The sequence below is a fragment of the Elgaria multicarinata genome, chromosome 5 (genome assembly GCF_023053635.1).
Source record: "Elgaria multicarinata webbii isolate HBS135686 ecotype San Diego chromosome 5, rElgMul1.1.pri, whole genome shotgun sequence".
NCBI lineage: Eukaryota > Metazoa > Chordata > Lepidosauria > Squamata > Anguidae > Elgaria > Elgaria multicarinata.
In genome coordinates, this window is record NC_086175.1 from 22185226 (window position 1) to 22204606 (window position 19381).

Genomic DNA, 19381 nt, shown 5'->3' on the forward strand with positions numbered 1-19381 from the left:
CCTTGTTCTACCTCTTGAGCCTGACAATTTATTGTATTACATCTCTATTACCTTCCAGCATCACCCCACCACCACCACCCAAGTGTGATTTCAAGAAACACATACCATGAGCATGCATAATCTGTAGCCTGGCTTCTATATTTTCTCTGTGATAATGCTGGCTAACTTTTTGAAATATTAAAGCAAAAGAAAGCTAAGATCCAACAGTCCAAGAACAGAAAGCTGCAGATGGAATACCTATTTAATGTTCCCAGTACTGCCTTTTAAAAGTTCTTTTTCTCCCATAACATTTGTTTTTGTTTCCGGTCACTATCAATAACCAACACTTACCTCCAAACAACATCATAAACTGGATCAAGACATACACCAAATCCCTGAAGGTCCTCCTGCTCAGAATCATTAAATGTTTTACAGCTTCCATCAACTTTATTTATCAAAAGACACTTAAATGGAGGGGGCTCCGATATGGAAGCAGGTACCAAGCCTAGGGAAAATATAAGCAGAATTCATATATTTAGTCCTCATTCATTCCCTTAAATGACAATAATGCACTGATATAGAATCATATTTACTTTTTTTAAGGAAGTCAAAGCACCAGCAAAAGCAAACACAACAGATTGAGATTTATTTATTTATTTATTACATTTTTATACCGCCCAATAGCCGAAGCTATTGGGAGATTATTGGTTCCTTTCAATTACAATTAAAGAGAAAATGAACCTTGCCTATTATGTGTTTGCTAGCAAAGATCTCTGATGTAGCAAGCACATGAGAGTTAATGAGAGCTTCATCAATCCGAAGAAAAGTCTGGTCACCACTTGCTCCAATCCAAGTAGCCTTGCGTCCATACTTTGATCCTATATTAGGCATGGGTGCTGGTTTTGCATTCCAGTAAGGAATATCCAAAATGGGCCTGCCAAGTTGCCCTTTCTAAAGATGTAAATTAGAAATGAAAACAATTAGAAATTCTACTATTATATGAATGAAAATTATTAAACATTCTCAGCACTGTAAACACCAACTGTGGCACTAAGGTGGATAAATGGTAAAAATGTGATTCCATCAGATGTAATTAATCTTCTAGATAGCCATCAATCAACCATGCTTCAGTTTTTACAGGCTGATGAGTATCAATGACTGGCAGAAAAACTGGGAATTTATTCATATTAATTATTAGTATTAAGTTTTTAATTAGTAATGACTGAACTCCCCTGGGCTCAATACGGAATGGGCACTACTTAAGAGAGTTAATTTGGGATTGATTCAGATCAGACTCAAAGTAACTCATTTAAGCACAACAGTTCAGTAAGGGCCTGAGACATCTCTCTGTTCTCTCCAGCAAGCTGGCTGCCACTCATGAGTTTCCTCCCTGTCCCTTTCTCAACCAAACCTGGCTGTAGCAGCCGGGAGAAACTATTCTGGGGCATTTAGAAGAAATCATGGTGCTCCTGTGATGGAGAATGGCAACTACATATCCTATGGTCCCTGGTGGTACCCACTGCATGTCAGCCTCTACGGCAGAAGCGGACAAATTCAGAGGGCCTGGGGACCAAGTTTTGGAACCCAGAACCCACCAGGCACCACATATATCCTCCCCCACACAGTTCCCTTTAAAACAAAGGGAACATGGAATACGCAGTATGTTTTAATGCAAAATTGCACTCCAGAAGCCCTGAAGTGTGCAACTTTGCATTAAAAAGATGCAAGCTCTCCCCATGTGCCTTATTTTCAAGAGAATGTGTGTGTGGGGGGGGTGTCTTACTATCTCCAAATTTGGTTGGAATTCAGTGGTACAATAGCAATTTAGAACAAAGAAGGGACCACAAGTGGCCCATGTGGTCCACCGCTGTTCTAAAGCCTAACAGAGGCCACCCAATGGAATTCCTCCCTGCTGTTACAGCCACGTACATTAGGGTGGGAAAGGAAGGGATGTGGAAAGAACTGACCAGAATCATGTTAACCCAAGATCTTTCATTATGAGCTGGATCTGAACTTTGGTGAGTATGGCTCATAATGAGCTTTGGAAAGGGCTTCAAACAAGAGAAATTTGTTTTCAACCCCTCAGATTCCAAACCATGGTGGCATCACTAATATTAATCATGGCCTATCCCAACTACAGTAGCTTTAACAAATCCTGGAAAGTATTCTCCATGAAACGGTGTATTTGAAAATTAATTTTAAACATTTCTTACTGAGAAGCTTCCAAATGTGAAGACTTGTCCATCCATTAACAAAACAGCTGTATGATTGCTGCCAGCAGTAACTTGCGTGCTAGGTCCAGGTAGTGCCTGTACCAGAGTAGGACATCCCCTAAGTCAGAATAAAGCCACTATAAGTTCATCCATTCTTATGTATGCATTAATCTATCAGAAACATACAGTACATGTACATGACAGTAATGAATGAAGTGATATCAGTTTAATTAAGAACATATAATTGCAGATACATGTGCAGAATACAGGAAAGGATGTAAACTATTCAACTAGTTAATAATGGCCATTAGTATATGGTAGATAAAGAATGCACAATTTGATAGTTTGAATGCTATAAGAATACCCATGTCATTTTCCAATTATGAGGAATATTGTTATGATTTTGTCTTTTAAATCTGATCCTTTAATTATGTGAGGTCTACTGAACAGGGCATGCAAACAACCACAACTCAACTACAATAGAAGCCAGAGAGCTTTATGCAATGTCTGTTATCACACTAACTAGTCCATTAGCTTGTTCCAACCTACTCTGCTATTCCAAAGCTTTCACCATAAAAAAGATGATTTTATCTTTCAGTTATGTAAATCACAGAAATACAGACACACAGATCAGATTATTGACTGATGTATACTTGATAGTGATGTTCCTTTATAGGTACACTTGCAAACACAGATTATCTCAGGTCTATGCCCCAATAGTGAGGTGATTCCTTTGAGTTTGTCTCATACATGTTCCTAGGTATGTGAAATATTCGGGAGCACATAGAGAACCTTACAGGTCCTACTGTGAAGGTTCTGCCAGCTGCCCTGATGAAATGAATAATTGTTGACACATCTGTTACAACACAGAGAATTACTGTGAGAAGAAAAGCTATTCAAATACTAAACAAATACATTATTTAACGCTGCAGAAAATTGGATTTATTCAGATGTACAGGCATTTCCTAGAATACTGACAGAGTTGAATAATACCTAGTGGGTCTTCCTATATACCTAGTATCTTAAATATACATATCAGGGGTATGGGAGATAAACAGAGAGTATATCCATCTATAGATAGATATAGAAATCTCTCGCTCTCTCTCTCACACACACACGAGCTCTATTTAAGCATTCTAAACCTGAATAGAGCATAGCCAGCTCCATTGGTGGATTTTGTCTCTCTCAACTTGTGGAGATCAACTGTCTGAAAAGGAGAACCTCCTCTATCTGTGGAAGCTCTTCATGTGAGCAAGAATGCTGGAAAATTAGGGTTCTTGCACACGTGGGGGGCCTCCACAGATAGAGAAGGCTCTCTTCTTCGGACCATCACCCTCCACAACTTGAGGGTGACAAATGCGATGAAAAAGAGGCAGGGGGCTGGAGGACTCCTGTTCTACATGCATTTGCTATATTCAGGTTCAGCAGGCCTGATAGGACTACATCCCACAGTTCAAGAGTCTCTTCTGGAGCAGAACTCAACTCTTGTTGTCTCCAAAGAGAGTTGGGTTAGTTTAAAGAAATTGGAAAATGAAATGTTTGTATGTGAACAGAATAAAAAAGATGCAACCATTTCATAGACAAAGTATTGATTTATATTAAAACATACCTGGAATTAACATCTCCGTGCCCGAGTTGTCCATGCTGCCCATATCCAAATGTGTAAACATCACCATTCTCCATCAGAACAACTAAGGATTAAACATTATGTTTTAAATCTTTTCACTTTTTACAAGGCTCCACAGAATGAATTCATTCCAAAAGCATCTAGTAAAAAAGGAATGGGCTGACTTCACAGATTGTAAGCATTTGATATAAAATTATTTCAGGGGAAGTAGAATCTGGTCTGTGGACTAAAATGTGCCTTGAAGAACTGCCGGATGGATGCTAGTATGGACAAGTAATGCAAAGCTTCTAGAAGCAGTTTTAAGGACTGAAGTATGTGTCCTAATTATCTAACACAAGGTATGCAAAGGGATCCCAACATTTTCTCTGAGGGAGTGTAATGGCCCAAAGCACTTAGAACTAGAATAGGGAAAATAAAGATAACATGACGTGAATGCTGTAATTCTCTACCTGAATGGTGAAATCCACAGCTAACTTGCACTGCTCGAAGCTCACAGTCGAAGCGGACTGCCCCAGGAGGATACGTTGTGATTTTGCTGGCATCTTTCTCACTTCTATCTCCACTTCCATCTACAAATGTAATACATAATTATATCCCATTCTTTTCCTCAATGAGCTTCTCAGTAAGTGGTCATCATCTAATCACGGAGGAAGGGGAAGGGCAATGATCCCCATGGTAACCAGAAGGATTATGCAATGTAAAAATAAGGGGTTTAAAACAATTAAATGGTATATATATATATAAAAACTGGTTAACTGTGAAAAATATGAGGTCCAACAATTGCCAGATCTTCAGTGACAAACTGATATTCTGCTAAGACCTTTAAAAGCTACAAAGAGCATTCAGCAAGTTCAGCAGACTCCACATTGCTTAAGCTTTAATTCAGCACATGCCAAAAAAATTCCAACATGAAATCCAAGAATTTAAGAGCTTAAGAATTATAATGTTGGGAAAAGTTATGTTATTTATATACTGGATTGATATGTAAACGTATTCCTTGTGTTTAAACAACTTTTGTGAGAAAAGATTTTGCTTTCTTTTCAAATATACAGCATTCACATTATAGGTCATGCCAAGTTCACACAGAGCTTTACACACTTCAGAACACTTTGTTTAAACAAACAAGCAATGGCATCTGTCAGGATAAACATTTAATCTGAGTTCTGGAATGACCACACTAATCCAACTGCATTGCAAAGTGAGATAAGGGTCATTACAAACACGTGTTACACTACAGCATCATAACTATCAGAATATTTTTCACAGCATGACATGCTCTGATTTTAAAAGGGATTTTTTTCTTTAAATGGGTACTGTTTTGAGTAAGGAAAAATGAAAGTAAAGCAAGCAGGTCATTTTTTTTAAAATCAAAGAGGTGTGTGTATGTGTGTGTGTGTGTGTGTGTGTGTGTGTAATAAAGTCTGAGTACATTTGTAAAGTGTTTACTAGAAAAGAAAAGAAAAGAAAAGAAAAGAAAAGAAAAGAAAAGAAACCAGAGAGAGCTAGAAAAGGTCAGTAGATGTGTCATTACATACCTCATGGTTACAGTTAATATTTTGTTATTCTCTCCTTGACCCATTCTATGCAAGGCATTGCCTCAATTCTTTGCCATGGAGGAAGCAATCCTAGACACTGTCCAAGGAGCCATAGGATACTAGGGATTCCCCCCTCAGAAGCATGACTCAGAGATCCGACCCTCCTCTCCCGACCCCTTGCAGTCAGCACAGAAAGAACTGAGCTAGCTGCCCTCCAGTCAGAAAAGTGGCCTCAGAGAGGGGGAGAAGGGGGTATTTCAGTGGGCAGGGATGGGAGGAGTCCTGAGAGGCCAGGATATGAGCTATCCGGAGGCCTCTCCAGCGTCTTTCCTTCCCCTCCGAAGCGCCATTGATGGACAGGCAAAAGAGCTCATCTAGTGAAAAATGCAGGCTGGGAGGAGAGGGAGGCAAAGATTACCTCAGTTGCTCACCCTGCCCTGCACTGAAGGACTGGAAGCCTCCAAGTTCAGGGCCATCTAATCATCAAGGGTGCAATCAATGGGATCACACCCTAATACACCTTAATGAAACATATCCCAAGCAAATATTTGCAGGTATATTGATTTATATAATCTATTTTAAGAACATAAATTAGGGTTTCTTACTGAACCATAGGAATTTTCTGGCACAGAATACACACAACTCCAAATATAGAAAGGTCTGAAAGTAATAGGGAATAATTAACACCAACACTCAAAATTATTTTAAAATGCCAATTACAAATTGGGGGGGGGGGGGAATAGCTGTCTGAAAGATGAAGGCAGCTGAAAAATACTGCCAACGACTAATCATGAAAGCTAGTAGACAGCTGCATGAATCAAGCTGCAGAAAGGGTAGCAGGAAGTATTTCCCCCTAATCTGTTACATCCCATTGCTGATTCTTCCAGTTTTAATTTCGAATAGGGACAAATATGGCAGAAATAGCATGAAACAGGAATTTCTAACTAATTAACATTTCAGGAGAAACAAAATCAAATGCAGCAAGATCAATCCTCAGTGAGAAAACCTCACACTAATTTTGGTTTTGCAGCTCAGAATTACAACTTTCACAACCCACACCCATGTTAATCTAGAGTTAGGGAATGCAATGTTTTCTAGCCTTTAAGAAAGAAAGAAATCACTAAAGAAATCTGTACAAGAGACTGCATCCAGGCTCACGTGGGGTTTCAAAACTCCACAGTTCTTTGAAGCCAACCTCATGCCTATATTTTGTTCAGTGGAAAAATGTCTGATACATCTGGCTGTTTTTCCGGGGCTTGCCAAACTGTCTCTTCATAGCGAAAGGTGAGGGAAGAGGATAATAAGTGGACATGGACAGAGAAAATCTGGTTCAAATCTCATCTTCAGCCATGAAGCTTTGCTCTAGAGATAGGTCTTTGGAGCTTCAACGGACTCTAGAACTAATGGCTTGCAGAGTTAAGAAATACTACCATACTTATATCTGTACTCTTATACATCCCTTATACATTTACTCTTTCCCATCTGCAACAATGGCTTGTTTTTAGTTACATTTAGGAAGCATAAAACATCACATATTGGACTGATGATGGCCACTCTCATTTTAAAGTGATTCACTGTGTAGGATTTTTTAATTTTCTTTGGACTTACTTGCAAAAATGCACCAATCACCTCTAACTGCAGCTGGATGAAATCATTTAGCACTATAATACTTAAATAGATTTACCTGCATATAAAAATCCTTCTAAAATTATTTTGAAGATGTATTATTTAATCTTGCGTTATACTTAAAGGAAAGGTTTAAATCAAAAGACAAGACTTTATTCATCACATAAAGTGCAGACATCAAGACAGAAGTCCTGGCATGCCCATTTCCACCACCAAACTTAGGAACATTGGAATCAGACTTCTACAGAGTCAGACCATTCGTCTATCTAATTCAGTATTGTCTACATTCAATGGCAGCAAACTCTCCAAGGATTTCAGACAGGTGTCTTTCCCAGCCATGAGTGGAAATGCCAGTGATTGAACCTCGAATTTTCCACACACAATCCATAGGCCCTTTCCATAATTAAATTGCTTAAATGCAGAGTCTAAAACTACAAAATGGGTTAAAAACGGAAACAAATACTTATTTATGAAATACAGAATGGAAGGCACAGCATTCAAGCTGACTTATCAACGTGGGTTTTCATACTACAGTAAAGTAATAAAATCGGTAAACGTTGTGTTAAACACATAACCATGCTTTTACTGAAACAGGTTTTAAATCTAAATCTGTGTCCTCTATATTTTGAAGGGAACTGCATGTTACAGAAGACAATAACCTAATATAATCACATCATTACTTGAACTATGCTGCTTTCAATATTTTTTGAATTTTGAAATACATCAAGCTTTACAAAGTTACAAAACTTACATTCAGCAAATTTTACAAAACCCATAATAATTTCTTCAAAGATCAAGTTTTTCAGAACGATTGAGAGAAGACAATTTTGTTGATACTATCAACCTGTATCACCACGTATATTCAGTGCAGCATTCTATTTTGCTGGTATGCCTCTGATAATTCTGTTGTGCCAGCAGAGCTGATCATTAAGCACAAGAGAAATAAGAGGTTTCTGAAAGAAAAACAAAACAAAAACCCAGAATGGAACAGGTCAATGGAGCCCCCTTCTGTCAGCTAGTTCCTGCTATGCTGGTGGTCATTTCTGCTAGTGTGGGAGCAGTGTAGGGTACTCTCCTCAGTTATTACAATTTAAAAACAGTTTTCCTTAACATCTCTGTGCCTTTATTCAACAGTTTAAAAATGCCTTTCTTTCTACCCTGGAATGTTGCACACACCTCCCTGGGGCAACTGAAGACAAAAAAATACTGACATATTGCAGAACTTCACTATTTTTGTCCTTAATGGTTTATGTACCTTTCTCATTTTAGCGAGGCTTCTAAAAAAGATACCACATACTAAAAATAGCATTGCACATATAAAACAGTGTTGCCAAAAATGCCTCTTTTGCTCATTGTCACCCCTAACTTGTATGGAATGGAGATTGTGTGAATACCTTTAGCAGCGCCAAATGGACAAGAAAGGTCAGCTTGACATGGAACAACAACTGTTTACTGAATGTTTGCTGAATCTTTACACATACCAAGTATATGTTGTTGTTATTATTATTATTATTATTATTATTATTATTATTTATATAGCACCATCAATGTACATGGTGCTGTACAGAATAAAACAGTAAATAGCAAGACCCTGCCGCATAGGCTTACATTCTAATGTAACATTACATTCTAATGTAACATTCTAATGTAATGTTCAGACATTACTCCCCATGCCCAGCTCTATGTGTGCTAAGATCAGCTTTCTCCCCAGTCCTTGCCTACCCTCTATCACCATATAGAGAAAGTAGCATTTGAACCAGGATACGGCATGAATGTTTCAACCCTTAACCTGAATACTGAAACCACATAACACATTCAACATCTACGCCCCTTGTTCAAATATGATGCAAGGGCTAACCTACTGAAACAGGAAATAATGTGGAACTCCCACCCACACCCGCTTTTTTTCTTAAAACATGCAAGACTTGGAGGAGGCCTGTTCTTTCCTACAGTTATTAAAATGTTACATCTAAGGATTACAAATAAAGTTGGCAGGTAAGTGTTCAACCCATGAAACAGACCTTAATAATGCTTATGGTGAAGGTATGCAAAGTACAGTGCTGTAAAGCAGAGGTAGAGGAACTGTGGTCATTCAAATGATGGATGAATGTTGTCCCTAGCCAACATTGCCAGTTGTTGGGGATTGTGGAAGTTATAGTCCAACAACATCTGGACAGCCACCAGCTCCCACTTCTGTTGTAGGGAAGGTTTTTTAAATGTCCAAGTTTAATATTTTAACAGTATAGCTGCTTTGTACTCTGCACACATATTAAAATCTATTTAAACAAGGAAATTTAAGGCCACACACACAGTTTACTGTACTACAAAATAAGATGGGCATCTTCTAAATTCACACAGACACACTCCGATCTCTTACAACTAAATACTCAATTGAAACATCTAATTTTTTACACAGTTATCAACTGCACTTACTGAAAGCCTTTTGAAAAACATGACATTCTTGTTTCAACAGATATAAAATATGATTGTGGCTGTAGTGAGAGACTGTAACATGATTGCTAAGTTTTATTAGGTTTGTTATCTTTTATGCTCTAGCCCAAGGGTGGGCAATGTGTGGCCCTCCAGATGTTTTTGCCTACAACTCGCATCAGCCCTAGCCAGCATAGCCAAGGGTGAGGGACCATGGGAGTTGTGGGACAGAACATCTGGAAAGCCACATGTTGCCCATTCCTGATCTAACCAATGCTACAAATATTAATGTTGCTATCGGTCTTTTTAGATAAGCGAATTGTCTAGGGTTCCTAACTCCTAACCACAAAGGGGTTCCATGGCAAAATGTCTAGTAGCTAGGCTTCCTCCTACAGTGCAACAATGAACAAAGAAAGTCCAACCTGTTGAATTTTTGCATGACCAGGAGCTACTAAAAGCATAAGTAGTCAGAAAAGAAACCCGAGAGTTGCTGTCAGCTTCAGGACTTCCAAAAGTATTTTTTTATATCTAGCCAGCATACCACCTATGTTACTGGAAATAATTATTTGACTATCCTTCCTCTCATTTTTGTAGTAAGAAAACAAAACAATCAAGCCATGATATGCAGCAAAGAAAAAGGAAATTTAAAAAAAGTAATGCATACTTTCATACATTTCTACTATTAAAGTCGCCCAATACTGAAAAGGTGTTTTATTTCTCCTTAGGTTACAGAAAATTAGTCAGAAGAGACTATTGGTTTTGTGCACTTCTCTTAATACCCAATGGATGGAGAGAAATAACTTGAAGGATAGGTGTAAGTCAACCCCAGTCAATAAGGAAGACCAAATACCTTTATGCTTGTCCCGCTTATGCTTTAGCTGTGCTGGATGGGGTCTTATTCTGGCTAGAGCCTGCTCTCGATGGTTCATAAAAATAGGACCAGGAAATACAAAGGGGCCTGAGGAGAAAATTTTTGGCACATGCATAGGAATGCTCACAAAATGGAAACAGTATGTTCAACAACAACAACCACAAAATTAAAAGCATGAAAAATGATGCAATAATCAATAGTCAGTATTTCATACTTTTGAAATAGACACTAAACTATAATTAGAATCTGAGAACATTTGAATTATCTTACATAATTACATAAGAACAAAAGTTGCAGGTATTATAGTGGATGAAAACTGGAGCTCAATTTCCTCCCCAAATCGCTCTACTTCCTTACGAACAAAGCCAGTACATATCAATCTTAAATGGGCAAACTACTCTAAACATGAAGCATGACCAGGTAGCACATGCCTACATGGAGGATGAGGATGATGCTGGACCTGCCTGGCATGCATTTGACACCACATTAGAATATGGGCCTATAGACAGAGCCCCAATCTATGTGATCAATCCCTATGACTTTGAGGGTTATTTTCACACAATCAGCTCTATATGGATAGACTTCTATTCCAGCATGACACACATTATGCAGACATCACACGAGTCTAGAAGTGAGGTAAGCAACAGAATGGGGTCAATCAGCATCATCTCAGGCCCTCATCTGTATGTACTGCAACATGACCCTGATACAAATATACTGTGGGCATAAGACTTTGTGATCAACCAAAACAGCAAACTGTCCCAGTTAAATGTTATACTGCAGGATACAGTGTGATAAAACTTAGTCGAATATCTACGTGATCACTGATTTAATCATAATCCCAATACCAAACATGGAGGCTGATTTATAAGACCTTTCTAAAGGAATAGCTGAAGGAACATTACAGGAGGCAGTGTTATCAAGCAATTATCTGTCTGCTCTTTTGAGGAAGTTAAAACTGTTCTTCAAGCCAAAATGAAGCAAATAACTTTTTTTCACATACACTGAAAAATAAACCAGTCTGATTACCCAATACAGCACTGTCTGGCCACATTAGAAGCACCAGCTTTGTGTATGGAACTCAATGCTTTTTTAGTCATGTGCATCAGCCCACAAGTTGGAGGTTAGGAATGGTGAGGCCTTGTGTCCCTTTATTGCTCCAAAACATGAGCCATTTGCAAAGAGTCATCATGTCTACAGGAGCAAATCACACCACATGCCTTAGAGCAATGCTCCCCAAGGCAGAGCTTGCAAAGACCTCCAACAGCATCTGCAAGGCTGTCCACTCCCAGCCCAATCCACAAAATTGATTACTTTTTTTTTACTTTTAAAAAAGACAATTTACTATGTCTCAGGCTTTCCTCATTACTGCTGATCAGTTGCCCAACAGTCAGAAAAGTAGGACAGATGGGCTTCTTGGCCCTGTCCATCACCCACTCTCTCTTCTGCTGCCTGCCTTGCCTCTTCTACCAAACTTCTTTTCCATCCATAACCTTGGAATTTTTCAGCTTTCCCAGCCCCTAAACTCATCCTTTTTCAGCCTTCCCAATCCCTAAACTTGTTACTTCTCGATGCCCTTTTTCACCCCTTCCCAGGTAGGGACCCTGAAAGCAGCCAAGGAGGCAGCAGCCCTGGAGAGGCCCCAAAAGATATGGAGCATCTAAGCCTAAAGAAGAATGGTGGGGCGAGGTAGGGAGAACCTTTCCTTTCCTTTTGGGATGGGGGATCGGGGCCTGAGAGAGAAAAAGATGGGTAGGTGGGATGGACAGAGCAATTCTATGTAGATCTTTCCAGAAATAAGTCTCACTGGGTTCATTGGGACTTATTCTCGTATGAGTGTGAGTAGCATTGCAGCCTTAGAAAGGAAGAGCAATGGGGACAGATGAAAGCAGGAAGACAGAGAGAGAAAGTGTGTGTTAAGTTGGATGGGTCTCTGACAAGAGGTGCACTGTCTCCTGAGTGTGGTATCATACTACGTGGGATCACACCTGTGGTTTGGTATTTTGGTCTCAGCCCCAATCTCTGCCTTGTACTCAGTTTTGTGGGCAACTGAATGGCCATGACCTCCCAGAAGCCTTTTTGAGACTCACCATAATCCCATGGTAGCCATTTTGTGGCAGTACCCACAACAGTTTCTCAAATTTCGCCTAAGAGAGAGAATTTTGGGTTTGATCTCTTCCAGCTTATGGCACAATAGATGTCAGTTTCAAAGTGACACATATGACTTGTGTTCTACAATTGAGTGTATCAAGGAGTATTAAGTTATGCAAAAGTTAATAGATTTATTTCATATTGAATTTTAAATTTCCTTAAAACAAACGTTATTAATGAAGAGAGGAAAGAGTGTCTCAAAAGAAGCAGAACAGCTTTCCCAGAATATGCACTCTCAGCTCTGATGCAATTAAAAAAAAAAAAGTTAAAATTGCAGTACAACCCCCTCCTTTGATCCTTTTTAACTGCTTTCAGGATTTAATATATATAAAGAGGGTCATTGCTAGTGGAGTGAATGACAATAAGGATAAACAATAAGGATAAATGTAGGTGGGACTTTGAGAAGACCACCCCATCACCAGAAAGAATCATGAAACTACATAAAGAAATAGGAAATCATGGCTCTGTAATGTACAGTGGTTTGTTTATACTCTGTTAGTGTTGAGTCTTGGATACCTATTTCACAGTAATCTCTTATGCAGACTTCAAGACCTTACATTAAGAGTTTGAATACTCCTGCCTATTCTGAAATCCATATATTAACTTTTGAACTACAGTGCCTCCAAATAATTCCCATTTTTTAATTAGTTAACTGTAGAGTTGGAGAGCATTTCACCTTAAAACGGGTTACAATATAAAATATTCAGGGGTAAAAGTTGTGGAACAGATAGATTTGAATAATGCTAATTTAGAAAGCTGGAACAAAAGCAAACCTAAGGGATGCTGAATGCAGTGATGTGTCAAATTATTTGCATTAGTAACCTTGTTGCCTCTACAGATGACTATGAGCTATTTCTGTTTGACAAAATATCATTTAGAATTTAACACTTGTTATCTCAGTGCCCCATAAGTATTGCTGAAAGTGCCATATGACCTTTGTTACACCCTTCTGTTCTGCCTGCATCACATTTGATATGACTAATTACTTCCTTAAATACAGGATGAATACTAGCAACTGGAAATAGACGTAAATGAAGCTGCACACATTAAAACTGGAATACTTTAACACAGGGGTGGGCAAACTGGCTTACAATTTCCATCAGCCCTAGTCAGCATAGTGAATGGTGAGAGATCATGGGAGTTGTAGTCCAAAACATCTGAAGGGCTAAAAGTTGCCTACCTCTGCCTTAACACTCAAACAGACTTAAGAGGGTTTTTTCCCCTTTGACCTTAGATTTCTTTTCCTCAGTTACTCTAAGCACATTTCCCCATACAAGTGTAAGTTACTTCAGAATTCACTCATCTGATCACATCTGTTGATTCTGTGATGTCCACTACTATTTTTTGATACTGCCTGACTGGGTCCACAATGATACATTTTATAATCTTCATCTGATGCCACTGCACATCTCATCCCAGATCTTATGTCAGGTGTGAGCAACTGTGTGGGGTCTGAGAGCACTTTTGGACACACAACTAACGTGGGTCAAACTTCTGCTGGTGCCCTGTGGAATTCCTTCTGAGCCCCTGCAGCAGTGGGAAAAGAAGTCAGTGGTTTGCTGCTGAAATTCACAGCAAGCTGCAACAGGGCACTAATTACCCTATTTCTTCGATTCTAAGACACACTTTTCCCCCCATATAAACATCTCTAAAAATGGGGTGCGTCTTAGAATCGCAGGTGTGTCTTAGGGTGTTTTTTTCTGTTGGTGGTACTGAAATTAATGTGCGTCTTACAATCGATGGCGTCTTACAATCGAAGAAATATGGTAGGTCAAACTTAGCTTGTCATCAATCTCGATTTGATGTTTTTTACCACTCCATTATGAATTTTGTGTTATGCTGCAAATTTCACTTTTGTATGCGGCCTACATGTTGCCCACTCCTCTTAGTTTATCTTTTTCTTTTGCATTTCAGCAGAAACTACGTTGACATTTGTGTGGCCACATTTTGTTGCCTGTCATTCAACATTCTGATCCATACAACGCTATGAAGTACACCACTATTCCATATTCTCAAACTCTCATTCAACCATGAAACTGAGATACTGGAGATTTTTACAATTCTGAAAAAGAATTCTAAGACTACCAATTATTAACAGCAACAACCAGATTTCTGGATGCTTTTCTATTTTCTCAACTGAAAAAAATACAAAGGTCTGGATTATGAAAAAGACCAGTTCAGAGATCCTTCACTTCTACCACTGCTGCGTATCATCAAGCTCCCTGGCAGTCTCAGTGCAGAATGTGCTGACCTGCAGGTGGCTTGTGACACTTGCTATTCTCTTCCTGTTTAAGGTAAGTGGAATGTCAAGATGTGTGACGATGTACCAAGGCAGGTTTTTCCAAGAGAAGAAATGCCGCTTCTAAATTTGTTGTCAGAAGTTGCAACGGCGTACATTTACTCATGACAATACCCTTCCAATATTACCATTGTCACACATCATCATGCAAAGGAATGTGCACCTGGAACAGCAACATAAGAGATCTAAGTTAGATCTCACAGCACTTGCTAATGCTTTCATACTGTCTACTTCCCCAAGCAAAATAAAAATCTTAAGTTCATGGGCATTATTTGCCCAGTACAAAATCCCCAAAGTTAGTCTTTATCTTACATATCTTTTTAATAATAATAATAATAATAATAATAATAATAATAGTTTATTACCCGCCTCTCCCTCTGGATTGAGGCGAGGAACAATACTAAATACAATATTATACATAAAATTAGTTAAAAGAGCATATAAAACCAATACAATATTAAAATAACAATCACAGCATCTTAAAATCCTTAGGTTTAAAATTCATCTGGGTAGGCCTGCCGGAACAGACTCCATACCTACAGAGTGGCTGGCAAGTTTCATGCGGAAAAACAATTAATTCTGTTGCTTGCACAGAATAATCAGCATCAATTTCTGATCACTCTTTCCAACTTAAAGTGGGGAGCCATAAGACCGACATCAGTCATCTGTTTTACAACTGTTCTGAAACTATTCAAATTGAGCCACTCAAGATTTCAAATGTGACCATCTCCCCAATACTGTTAGTATAAAAAGGTAGCAACAATATAGATGGTGTCAGATCCAAAGCTGAGTTCCAGCTTCCTGAACTAATCATAAAGTAAGACGTATTGCAGACTGCTTTTGTAAAACTTACAACTGGTCGATCTCAAATGAGATTGTACCAACCCCTGGCCTAAATTCATTAAAATCTACCTTAAAATCAGCTATTCGGTTCAATTCATTCATAGTAAACTGATACGTACTCAAAAATCAGTTTAAAAGCCAAGTTTGCACTGCTCCAGTGAATTTTAAAAGGAAAAAAACCCTCAACCATTTACAAGGCAGGTACCTTGTGGCCTGCTAGCTATATGTAGCATGAAAAGCCATCCTAAGAAAATCCCAGGACAAGTACCAAAGATCTGAGGTATTTTATGCTCAACATTAGTCTCTTTAACATAAAAATAGCACATTTGTAAATAAGGAAATCATATATTTGCGTAGAGAGCAAGCGAACTATGCTTCATGTAGGTCTCTTGCATCGTGAGGTGAGAGCAAAACCCACCATCTCTGTCTTTAAATCCTCCTTCCACTTGCCAAACTCATGAATTCACTGTAGTTTGACCAGTGTGCCTTTTATTTTATTTTTTTAAAAAGAGAAACTTTGTCATCGACCAAGCATGGAGAGGGAATGAGGAGGGATATAGAATAAACATTGATGTATAGTTTTATTTTTCTTTCTTTTTTCTGAGTTCAATGTAAAAACAAAAACAAAACAAAAAAAACCCCCAAAAAACCAAACAAAATCCCAATTAGTTTCAGAATTCAATGAAGCCCTAAGAGCTGTAAGTGGCTATTAACTCCTGAATAAATCGCAGTAATATTTAATGTAGGCTGAAAGCAACATGTTCTCCTGGGGAAAAAAGAAACTCCAAATTAGTCCAGCAGCCCTGGAAGAGCGTTTGAGCCGGTTCTGCTTTCCTGAGCCAAAATATTCATACCGTGGGGAAAAGTGAGGTCCCGAGGCCCTCTTCCCCACAGAAGTCCAACAAAGCAGTTAAAAAACAAACAGTGCTTCCTAAGCATATTTTTCAGAATGTGTATGCTGATCTCTGTATAAGAGTTTCCCAGAACAATGTTTATTCACCTACTCTGACATTATAGAACGCAAAAAAAAAAAAAAAACCCCACAAAAAACCAAAACCTCGTTCTGCTCACCTCTCCCTTCCTCCAGCCGGTGCCTTCTATTCACACGCTGCCGCTTTTCTTCTTGCCGTAACTGGAGATGCTCTTCAATGTTAACTCCGGGCACAGGGACAGCTACATCAAACAGACAAAGAATAGTCGATTTTCAGAAAGGCTGCCTTGCACAAGTGGAAGTGTCTTCATTCTCACGCAAAACATCTCTGGACCTAAGCCAGTACATTTCATATCCGAAAAACATCTTCACCGTGATCTTAAGTTGTGTGAGAAAAAGAAGCGTTACTTATTCTTTAGATAACCATGGAACCAACAAGACCTAGATGGCCGCCTTCCCCTATAGCCACCAAATCAGCCGCTGAGATCTTCAGAGGAGGGCTTAGATTGTTTTTTATATCGTATATTATGTGTTTCTAGGTAAACTGTTTGGAGATCCTGGGATATCAAGCACCAAAGAAGCATAAATAAATAAATGTTAACAGCTTCCTGCCATCCCGGCTTCCCCCCTCCCCCCCCCCCCCCCCGTATTAAGGTCTTCTACTGAAGCCCATCTCCAACTGCCTTCTCAATCAGAAGTGATGATATAACCACAAGGGAGAGGACTTTTTCCAGAGGTGGTGTCTCAGTTTTGGATTACCCTCCCTAAAGAGACTCACCTCCTGGCCCCGTTGCAATCCTTTCAGCACCAAGCTAGCCTGTGTAATTGTCTTAAAACTGCTGTCTTTTATCATCATTATTGTTGCATAAATATATATTGTTGAACATTGCCCCAGAATCTGAACTGGATGAAGAACCATATATAAATGTTTTAAGTACATAAATACTGAAAACTGTTTGTTAAGTTTTAAAAAAGCAAATATACATGAACAGTTGGAGTATATGAATACCCTTAATCTCTACTAATTTACTGATAAACAAATTAATGCAACATGGTAGGAGAAGAAAAATGAGAATGGCACCATTTGCAACAATCCACAACTAATACCTCCTGCAGGAACCTCACAGTAGTATGCTGACAAACATTAAAGCAAGCTTCCTCTTCTGCCATTTTGGGACAAGAAATAAAGTAAGCTTTTATTATGTTACTAATAAGTATTACCACTACCTTCAACAGTTGAAGAATGAAAAATATACTTTGGCTTGGATCCTAAGATAAATGAATAGAAGAAAGTAAGAGTTTCTGCTACTCCCAGTGCCCCCCAAAAAGCCTCTCTAGAGGGTCGGAGGACCTTCATGAACAATATAGGATGCAGGCCTGCCCAATTTTGGGTGATTCCTCCGTCCCCAGAAGTTTACATAGACCTGGACATGGAGGAGCCCCCAATTCTCCAAAGATTTTTGGGGGGTGCAGGCAACTGCACGGGAGGAGCAAGTGGGAAACCTTCCTTCCACGAACTTATTTGCGTTCACTTAACTTAGGATCCAAGCCTTCATATTTAAATGGGAAGAAAAAAGTGAGACCTTGCAATACAGCATCCAAATATAGACCAATTTTTAAAGTTTGAGCAATAAAAGAATATGGCTCAGTGTATATTACAGAATAAGGTTCAGCATAAATTTAATCCCAACTTAAAGGGCCTAGAGCAGGTTTTATATTTTCTACATTAAACTCACTTTTCAATTAAAAATACACATTTAACTTAACAAAGCTATTGGAGTCCAATTTACAGCTACTGAAATGAATGGGACAGTGAAACTATCAAATGTTTAAACTAAGGTTCTTTCTTTCCCCAGCGACTTCTTAAAACAGGATAAGAAAAATAATTTAGCATTAGGTAATATCACTTTGTAAACAGTGGAATATTTATTTTTGCTTTTTTTGTTAAAAATTAAAACACTGTTATTTTATTTTTAAAATTCCTCTTATTAAAAAAAAAAAAACTTCACAAAGCACTACAGGAGTCCTTTGGACACCAGGAGTCAATTTTAATAAGAGAATTAAAATTGTGAACCGCCCAGAGAACTCCGGCTATTGGGCGGTATAGAAATGTAATAAATAAATAAAGAGAATTTAAATTATACTCCATGCTGACTTTAGTTTGAGATAAGTATTAATACTCCGACAGTACAAACTTGCCATACTGATCTCTTATTTGTAATGCTATTTGAGGAAAATGAAAACCCTACTAGATTATTCGGTTACATTTTACTCTTCACATTATTTATTTTGAGCCTAATATTTCATCTATACATTTTCAATTTCACATCATCTTTTGTTTTCTCCTCCAGGCTTTCTGGAGCCCAATGCCAATTGCCTAATTGGTGTTTAAAAAATAATAATTTACAGGGTTAGGCTGAATGGAACCAAGTTGAATGGACCCAAATACTTTCACTGTAAAGGGGGGGGGGGTCTGATAAACATAAGGTGTTTTAAAAAAACATTTACAAAAACTTCCATAATTTCTAGCTTCAGATCACTTACCTAACAAAAGGTCCAGTGGTATCATATCTTTTACAGCGTCAAGGATTCCTCTTTGCCTCGCTTCCTGACCATCCAATTCTCTAGCACAGGCTTTACAACACCCACAAACAGCACAACCAGACTCACCAGAGCCACAGCCACAGATTCTAAAGAAAGCAAAGATGAAACAAGAGATGCTCACACAACTCTCATGCATATATCCATTCATCTTGTCTGAGTTCTTAACAATGGTTTGTTCATTATGTAACAAGTACATTTTACACTTCTCTCATGCCACCAGATAGAATCTGCAATATTGCTTGCAATTATTCTTTCGCATCCCTATCCAAAAT

The 19381-nt window shown here is 38.6% G+C and overlaps 1 protein-coding gene across 1 annotated transcript in view; it reads right to left on the reverse strand.

Annotated features, from left to right (window-relative positions):
- Positions 1-19381, reverse strand: part of MYCBP2 (MYC binding protein 2) — a 165405-nt gene that overhangs the window by 105703 nt on the left and 40321 nt on the right. The window contains exons 16-23 of the mRNA XM_063126029.1: positions 19050-19195; positions 16646-16747; positions 10261-10368; positions 4269-4388; positions 3802-3883; positions 2193-2310; positions 726-930; positions 331-484 (exon numbers count right to left, since the gene is read on the reverse strand). Coding sequence (XP_062982099.1) covers positions 331-484; positions 726-930; positions 2193-2310; positions 3802-3883; positions 4269-4388; positions 10261-10368; positions 16646-16747; positions 19050-19195 — 1035 coding nt within the window. The remainder of the gene's footprint in view (positions 1-330; positions 485-725; positions 931-2192; positions 2311-3801; positions 3884-4268; positions 4389-10260; positions 10369-16645; positions 16748-19049; positions 19196-19381) is intronic.